At 43.9% G+C, this 9,582-nt stretch overlaps 1 protein-coding gene across 3 annotated transcripts in view; it reads right to left on the bottom strand.

Moving 5' to 3' along the window:
- Positions 1-9,582, bottom strand: part of ralgps2 (Ral GEF with PH domain and SH3 binding motif 2) — a 68,575-nt gene that overhangs the window by 31,385 nt on the left and 27,608 nt on the right. For all 3 annotated transcript variants that reach the window (XM_084548002.1, XM_084548004.1, XM_084548003.1), the window contains exons 6-9: positions 6,098-6,181; positions 3,224-3,313; positions 3,031-3,123; positions 1,728-1,854 (exon numbers count right to left, since the gene is read on the bottom strand). In XM_084548002.1, the coding sequence (XP_084404128.1) occupies positions 1,728-1,854; positions 3,031-3,123; positions 3,224-3,313; positions 6,098-6,181 (394 nt within the window). The remainder of the gene's footprint in view (positions 1-1,727; positions 1,855-3,030; positions 3,124-3,223; positions 3,314-6,097; positions 6,182-9,582) is intronic.

The following is a 9,582-nucleotide window of genomic DNA, read 5'->3' as shown; positions in this document are numbered from 1 at the left end:
CAAAATGAAATCAAGTTTTTCAAATCAGTGTTTTCACCTTTTAGCAGCAGACACTGATGAAGAAACTGGCTACGGCTGTTGAGCCGCTTCACTATGCGGCAGAAAGGATAAAGGATAAAGAGCCATACGTTTCTATGGTCTCTTTGTCCGTACACGATTTGCCAAAGAACAGGAACAAGTTCATGTGAGCACAGGCAAGGGGGGTCTGTGTGAGTCCAGCCTAATGGCAGGTCAGAGATCACACAGTTAAGCACAAATGAATCACTGTAGAAGACCGCTGAGCGCACACAAGGGGGTTTACTAGACGTCTTATCACCAGAGATAGTATCACACCCACAAAGATGCAAATGGAGCAAAGACAGAAACACGATAAGTCGCAAAAGTGTACACAAACAAACTTTGAAGTAGTCAAATACTGCTGCGGCATATTTAGCACACAGAAAACACACGTTGCTGTATGTTGGGAATGATTTAAGGACATGTTTAGGCACCAGAAATATCAACTCAAATGTACCCATTACACACACAAACCCAACACTTACGTTGAGAGTGATGCTCTGGAAGAAACACTCTCTCATTCATTCCTACTTTCTCTCAGAGGGATCTGTGAGTGAATGATTGAGGGAAATGTCCGAGAACAAGAGTGGCAATTTCTTTCTCGTGTGCCAACTTGGCTCGGTCCAGCCCTGAAGACAGCCAGCTGGTCTCACATCACACATCCGCACGCATCATTGACAAGCTCGTACTGTAAGGAAACACAATCCCACTCACAAAGAAACTCCACCCTCTCACACAAATGCTTACCTAACGGAAAGTCTTCCCTTCTGATTTATACACACACACACACACACACACAGTAAGAGTAAAGCTGGCAAATGCGTACCATTTGGCAGCATTAGCTTTGAATTTGTCTCTTGGTCTGTCATTACTTCCAGATTTCTATGACGGAGCACGGTGGGAAAGATCGGGCGGTTATAAAGTGCCTTTAACCACAAACAGACTCCTGATCGCCCGGTGTTTGTTTGTACATGCTTGAGATTGAATCACGCAGCAGTAGCTACGATACGAGGCAGATGAAAAAAAAGAACAAAAAAACCAAAGAACAACAAAGTCATCGAGACATCATCAAGTCAAACCTAGAACAAACAGTACAGCAGTAAAACCCTGCACATGGGCACGAGCGTTTTCCTTGCACAACTCATGAGGGATTCCTGTGTGACATCATACTGTGAAGCCGAAGAAAGAGAGCGTATAAATATTTAAGAAAAGGAATAAGACATTTATTTATTGTTTTATCCCTCTCTCTGATTCATGTGTTTGTTCCAGCAAAGAGGAACTTTGCAATGTTCCACAAAAGAGCAGTAAATTTATGTCCTGAATCCAGAGAAGCCAAGCAAAATAAAACCCAAGGAAAATGACTAATGGGGAACAAAGAGACGAGGGCTACGGTGGAAACATGCAGCTTGGTGAAAAAGAGGACGAAGAAACAGAGGAACAACAAACCATAAAACATGACTGACTGATGACGACTGCTGTACTGCAGAATGAGATAATGAGAGCAGACACACACGCAGAGGCAGTTTCATTAAACCCAGACATCAGATTAACCTTCAGCAAGTAAACAGCTCATAAAGATAAGGAGCTGGTTTTAAGGCATCTTAGTGCTTCAAAGATTAAACATTTCTGTGACCTCTGAGTGTGAATGTGAGTATGTTTGTGTCCGTTACCTAGGTATGGTATACAGGAGACCATGCTCTGGCTGCTTATGTAGTCTCTCAGACGTTTGTAGTTGTCTTCTTTGGACATCAGGTAGTCGAGCCGATCAAACGTCGCCTTGTCCTTCCGACTCAGTAACTATGAGGAAGATGAAAAGAGAAGAGATTCCACAGTCAAATGACTGCGGGACAGATGCAGACCAAAGGGATGTTCCTAAAACAAAGAACATGTGCTGAGAATCGGATATGGAGCAGAGAAATGCAGGGTAAAATTTAATTTTCCACACAGAATCAATAAGTAATTTGTTGTCTGTAAGCACTAGTAGCTCGATAGTTAGCCATCCGGTGAGAAAGCATCAGTCAGCTACAGATTTTCACCTTTTACCTACTTATATGTAATAAAGATAGAGAAGACAAAAATGCAACAAGTAAAATATTTATAGTCAACACTTGGAAGGAAGCACTGATCTGAGTATTGAATGCCGATATCTTGTTCAGAATAAAACAAGTCTGACAGAAGGAAAAACCGGACACTTGTCAGGTTACTTGTCCTAATGAACTGACAACACAGAGCAATAGCACGCTGTTTGCACGCTTGTGTGTGTCTGCCTGTCTGTTTGTGAGTGCTACAAATCCTACGTTTACAGAAAGAGGGCTGTAAGTGAACTTATGGCAGCAGCACGTAGGGCGTCCGACCACAGAGCAGCTGATCTGCTGACACAGGACCCGGGTTGCGACAACAGCAGAAAGAAACACCTGCAGAGATCAAGTATGTGCGTTTGCTCGTGTGTGAGGACCTCTGTCCCGGTGTCCTTAACCAGAAACAGCATTCAGTGACTGCCTAAAAGAAGCTGCTGCGGTTTTGTGGACCAGAGTTTAAGAAATTTCCACCATTACATCAGAGCATCATAATGTTGTTATATAAGCTCTGCATCTTGTCTCAGAACACTGACACAGACGGATTGTCCCCCAGTCTGTGCAGAGCGGCTTTTCAAACGGACATATCTCCATCAGCAGCGATCTGTAACCAGGTGCAGGGGTTGTCACTAAGAGGTAGCTTTGCACTCAGCCATTTAGTCCAAGAAAGGGAATGTGTGTTAACTCTTTGTGAAATGGTGTGAAATTAAGCTTTTTCTTCGCCGTCCTTATTTTTTTTAACCCTGCTCTTCGTCTTGTCATGTCACTTGTGTTCGTTTATATTAGCTTTTGTTTATGTGTCCTGTGTTTTGGTGAAGCAAATTGTGAAATTCCTGCTTATTGACAGCACTCTGCTGGGAAGGCACATGTGGTTTATTAGCAGAGTAAATATACTCACCGCCCATGTTTTGGTAAGCCTGAAGATGGGAGCGCTCTGTAAAGCCGACACCACGGCCATGACTGCATGGAGGTTGTTCATGTCACACAGTTTCTATGAAAAAGGTAAGAGTACATCCAACATACATGAGGTTGACTTTACGCCACAAGCTTCCTTTGGAGCAGAACAATAAAGTCACGTCGCGCACGTGTACCTTGGCGGTGCGGATGTACAGACTCAGCACCTCGGCCCTGATCTTCAGCGTCTGCGCATGGAGGATCTCTCGCACCACCCAGAAACTCGTCTAGAAAACACACGAATGGGGATTACGGCACCAAGCAACCCTCACAAACTCACCAAAAACAGACACGAGACACTAAATAAAATGTTATTTCTGTTATGTTACAATTTTCAAAGCACAATGGGGATTTCGGATATGGCTGAGGGGAGACGGGTAGATCTGTCTCTCTAAATCTCCGCAGACTTTGAGACAGTCGTGACATTTTGGATGCTGAAACCAGTACGAGGAAGAGCAACAGAGCACAGAGCCCAGTGCTACGGGGAACACTCCATTAAAATCAAACAGAAATTAGCTCTTGAGGAAAAACAAGATGTTCGGAGGAAAAACCATGGGATTCTGTCTGATCACACAACAGATACACATCGTAACTCCTAATGTGTCAGCTGAGAGAGGAGGAGAGCATGCATACGTGTGTGTGTTCAGACTACTTGGCCAGACCGAGAGTGATGTCGGAAATCTGTCTCTTTAGGGAGCTCGCTGGAAAGCCAAAGTTCTGATTGCACACATACACACACAGAGAGACAAGTCAGTGAATCAATCAGTGTTTAAGCTCTTGGGGGAGAAGGAATGGAAAGAGGAAAAAGGAGAAGAGTGAGGGAAGAGAGGAGGTAATGGGAGGGGAAGTTAGCTTCAACGCTGCAGGGCTCTGAGGGCTTTCAAAGCTCACAGCTGTCTGCACATTGTGTTCTGATAAGACAAGCAGACTGACCATCTCAGTGTTTGCTTCTAACTCAAACATACATTCACCTGCTTCGGTTTCTTAGATCTTTTCTCACTTTGCTGCTTCACATTCTTGTCTCCTTGATTAATTGACTTTGCCTGTGCAGTCAACATTCCTCCATTAAAACCATGCACCACTAGATATGCTATTTGACTGTGTGTATAAATGAAGTGCTTTCTTTTCAACATTTTAATGCCTACAAATTCTAACCTTCAGCCGTCTTTGCCTACTTTTTCCTGGAAACAGCCCCAGGACTTGTTTTTGTTTCAGGGAAGCACTGAGGAGCTGAGGAGTGAAGAGATAAATTCATGCCGCTATTCATTCTCTCACTCCTTGCCTTCTCTTATAAACACATGGTAAGTTCAATCTATGAAGTAGAATATCTGCAGAACACAGAGCCATGTGGTTTTCATTTTCACCAGTCCACGTAAAGCAATATGCGGACAAGTAGTGAGGTCTAAATTAAAATGGACAGGAGACTCATAGACGATGGACCCGACTTCCACTTTAATACGCACCTCTCGTCTTGAGTGATCTCCAGTGAACAAGCAGCTCCTACTTTCAAAATGAAAAAAATAAATAAATGCGATTCTAACTATCTTCAGCTTCCAATGTACAGTAGAAAAGACTTTCCAAAAACTGTTAAAAAATGATTCTAATCTGAGCGCAAAACACGCAGCAGCCTCACATTTAGTTTCCTCAGCGGCCTAACTTCAGATCTGAGGTCAGTCTGGACAAAGCCCATCTGCAAAATCACTACACCCTATGGGCTTTGCTACAGTGTTCCTCCTGTCTGCAGTGGTCTACAAAACTGCACGCCGATGAGATCACTCATGACGACCGTGCTCCACATAGGTGCGCTCGCGAGAGTGTGCGTCTGATTGAGAGGCGTTGGCAGACAGGGTCCTGTCTTTACTGATCTCATATTGTTTCCTGAGGCGAAGATGTCGACTTTGGGGCTGAGTTTATGTGCGAATCAGGCCCTCTAGAAGGAGCTACTAGGCCCCAGCGTTTCAATAATCATAAATAAGCAGGTCCAAGCACAAGATAGCTGTGGATGAACCAATTTAAGAGCCAGAGGGGAGAAAGGCAAGGGATGAAGACCTTGCCAATGACTGTGAGGACAGCTGATTGATGGTGGGCTCTGTCCAGTAGTAGAAAAAAGTAAGTAAGAGTATAGATCATGGAGTATTCTTATCTGATTATAACTATAATAAGCTTTATTAAGCCTTTGATTGTATGATTATTGGTATGAACATTGCAAGTAGCTGATTTGTCTCTGCACAGACCTCAATAAGACAGATTACTGGGAATTAGTCAAAATGAGTTAGACAGGCCAATTCTTTTCTGCTTCATTGGCTCCCATAGCATAGCAACAAAACAAGAGCTGAAGGAAGAAGAATATGGCTTCAGCTCAAGCGAAGGGGGCTTTCTGGGACTCTCTACACTCTCAGTCCAAGTCCCATTATCCACAAAGCTCATTTTTCTTGGCTTTGAGCACAATGTGTGCCGCTAACATCTTGAATCACCGTTTGGGATCTGCTATACGTGGAGGAAGTTTCCACAGCAACACATTCTTGTTAGATCGTCTCATATTTATCCTGGGGGCAGGAAAGTGGGTCTTAAGGGAGCCTGGCAAAAACACTTGAAGTGGATTAAAGGGTATGGCTGCCCCTTGAATCATTACACACAACTTGATGATGATGTCACAGGGCACTTGTGACGGAGCATGCCAAACACAAGGTCACATTAATACGAAAACAAGGGCCAGCTAAGGACCAGCTGCCTTCCCACTGACCTGCTTCACCAGGGGACTATTTACAATATATGTAACCATTTGACTAGCATGGTGGAGGTTTGGGGATTATTAGTAGTGCCATTAGAAGCCCAGCTTTAACAACAGTACATTCTGGCAGAGGTAGGGTGTTGATTTGGTGCTTGGAGGATGGAGGCTGAGGACATGATGGAAAAACAGAGCTGTAATCTTTCCATACCTCACAGGCCAAGGTTCAAAAATCTATCTAAAACTAGACTGCTTTTCTACTTTCTTTTTGGGCGTGTCTCACCTGGTTGAACCTGCGGGTGAAGGCCACGACATTGGGGGCGGAGCTGTGCTTCTCCTTCTTATTCCAGCCGCAGCTCGACAGCTCCTGAAAACATGCGAACAAACGGAGAAATTAAGGGAACGCACAGAGCCAAGCCGCAGAGAGTTTTTTCGTACACGCCAGCACTTTTCTGAATGTATTTAACAGTCTAGTCAGAGGTCACTCTGTGGGAAGTGGAGACGAGGTAAAGCACAGGATGTGACAGGAAAAAATAAGAAGAGGAGGAGGAGGGAGAGGAGGGAGAAAAAGGCTGAAGGTTCAGACAGATTGATGAATGACTGCAAGAATTAACAGGTAAAGCTATGCAGACTGAAACTGTTCTCTTGGTGACTATAGATATCAATAGAATTATTACGATTCCTGCAGGTTTGTGAAATAAAAGAAAGTGTCCATTACTACTTTATTAAAAGAATTATTATTTTAAATTCAACTCAATTAAAAAGCAATGGAGGAAAACTAAAGGAGTTAGACACAAAACCAATGTACACAACGCACATTTTTTTAAAACAATGTGAACACAGATATTTACTACTTCTAAATCCCTGAAGAGTACTTCACAAAGCAGTACTTTTAATCTACAAACTAAATATACCAACTGTTCCTCACGTCAAGTTACAACAGACTAATGTGTCTACATCTGTCACTTTACTATGAAGCAAAGTAGGAGACAAGCTGCATTAAATGGATGGGGTTTTCCTTCATAAATCCTTCATTAATAATTAATTTAAAGTGACTGAGTTATTGATATTGTCATTTGGTGATTTTCTGTCAAAAGCTAATAAATGAATCACTTCAGCACTTCGGTCTCACAAAGTAGCAGCAGCTGTGGAAGCTGCAGCCCTGATAAATGATTCCAGTTTATTAAAAGGCAGAGTGGTGTTTTTGGAGCATGAACATAGAATATTCCAATAACACACAAACAGTGATTTTTTTTTCCGAGTACCAGGGTGGACTTCGGCTGCTGTCCTCAGCAATGAGGTAAAGATGGAGACCACACAGACGCTGCAAAGGGGAACCCAGTTCCTTCATTGGCCCCCGCAGGCTGTCCAGAGGCCAGGGACGCCGACATAACAGTAGGAAAAATGTTGTGCAAGCTCTCCTTCTTAATCCCTGCCAGCCCGGCTGACTTGAGCTACAATATGAAGAGCTAAATCAGGCTGTAGCTCCCCCACACAATCCCCCCTGTGAGGCCGTCTGACTGTCTAGAAGCAACAACCTCCACCCAACTACTCTCCGCTCAGCTGACCTAGGCTGTATCAGGACGTCTACTTGCAAGAGAAGTGCTCATTCAACGATGTGTCGTTAGAGGCAGCCAGTGGGGGCAAAGATATTAAATACAGATGTTAAAAGCAGACATCCATGTGTGGGCCGAGTGATGTTTTGGGGTCTTACGTTGCCTCAGTCAAGCTGAGAATACAAGGAAAGAAAGGAGAGTACAGGGGAGCAAAAACTGAAGGGATAGCATTAAGACGATCAAAAAAAATACCCGGCAGTGTGTAGGAGTACGGTTCGTGGGACAGGATGGAGCAAACCCAGAGGGTGGGAGACTCTAGCCTGTCTCACCGAGGAGAACTAATTGTTTATTTAACATGTCCGTTTCAAATAAGCACTTCCCTTCCTCCTGTCACCATGTCAATCATTCTTCTCTCTCTCTCTTCCACATAACTTTGGTGATGGTTCCTAAAACAAAACCGTTCCATGGTCAGTGGGAGGCGAGCGACTTTGTGTGTCTCACAGCTTCGACCACCGCATGGCCACCCAGGTAGGTGGTACATCCGAGAAGAGACACACAGACGGATTTACAGGCAGATATTCGCCAAGACCGCAACATTTCAACAACCTACACTGAACATTCAACACTGGGCCACCTGGGCCCGTCCACTAATCCAACCATCCATCCACCGGTCCATGAGTAAAGATTTAAATTGGTGTCAAGCTCCATTATTTGTCTGTCGCACTGTCATAACCAACTCTTGTTGCCTCGTGTATTCAAGCAGCGGTGAATGAATCCACAGTCTGTCCAGAAACTATTACGATGTTATTTCCTTTATTTTTCTAGGGTCTTTGCAGCCTCCTTTCACACTTGGGCATTATAAACTGCACGCGACATTTAAAAAAACTCAAGTCTTTGGCGAGGGGCTTTGACGAGGCAGCTCTGGTAAGGAGAGGGTTTTAAAAGCTGCAATAAAAGAGCGCAGTTAAAAAAAAAAACAGACAGCCTGTCATTTCCACATGCTGCTTTGGCTGAGCAGTGTTTTTATTAAAACACAGTCCTATGGGGCTGATAGGATCTGGCTGCTTCTACATCGCTGGGTACCTGGAGTTAACACGAGGGCCACACAGAAAACTGACCTCAGTCTGAACATTTAAATCACAGCCCACAAACAACAACTGATGAAGCAACAGATTGTTCTTCTGCAAAAACAATCCTTAAACAATTCTAAACCACATCACAACTAAACAAAGCCAAAAGCATCTCCAACCTTACAATGAGAATCTCTATATCGCATTACCTACTGAATCTGCTTTGGTTTAAAACAATGTGTACACAAGCACACTGTACAAAGTATTATATAAACAGAAGTACAAGCTGAATAAAATAAGCAGCTGCAGCTAAACCGCAAATTGCAATGAGCTCATGTGAGACACCGCAGCAATTCCTTTTGTTTTCGTCTACATTGTAAATGGAAAACAGTGGGTTGGGATCTCGGGCCAAGAGAGGAAGCGCTGATTAATGTGAAGAACGGGCGGACGAAAAAAAGGAAGGTGAGGAGGGGAGAACGTGAGATACTGCTGGAGATAGTGGAGACAGTTCAAGTTCACAGCAAAAGTCTATTTAAATACACGTGGATGGAGCCAAAACTGCAGTTCAGAGTTACCTATCAGGTCTACTACGACAAAATCTAAAAACTTTGTTTGGCAGCTTTGCCCCACAATAAGGTTTATTTCTACAATACGTGTGAAAAGTTTGACAATCACTGCTTAATCTGAAGCGCCATGACGAGACCAAAGCCTCTGCCTCATGTCACTTTGAGTCACAAAACTGCCAACTGTGGTGTTCTGGTGTTTAAGGATTTTGCGCTCCCTTATAACATACACAGATCAGCCACTGACAACTATGACCACTGACAGGAGAAGTAAATAACACTGACCATCTTGTGACAATTCACTTTTGGACCTGGCATTCATGGGGATGTTACTTAGACATGTAGCACCCACCTAGACCAGACCAGGCACCCCCACCCCATAGCAATGACACTATTTGACGGCAGCAGCCATCCCCGGCAGGATGCAGCCTTATTTGAAGCAGTCTGACCCACAGGACACCCTCAGAAGGCCCATGTCCATTCTCTGATCGTAATGTTATGCCCGATCAGTGTATCTGTTGTGTCTGTGTTTTTGGTGATCTATATTCAGGATGCAGCAAGGTAGAGGAACCCCTAAAC

The sequence above is a fragment of the Chelon labrosus genome (genome assembly GCF_963514085.1).
Source record: "Chelon labrosus genome assembly, chromosome: 7".
NCBI lineage: Eukaryota > Metazoa > Chordata > Actinopteri > Mugiliformes > Mugilidae > Chelon > Chelon labrosus.
This window is presented reverse-complemented; position numbering and strand designations above follow the sequence as displayed.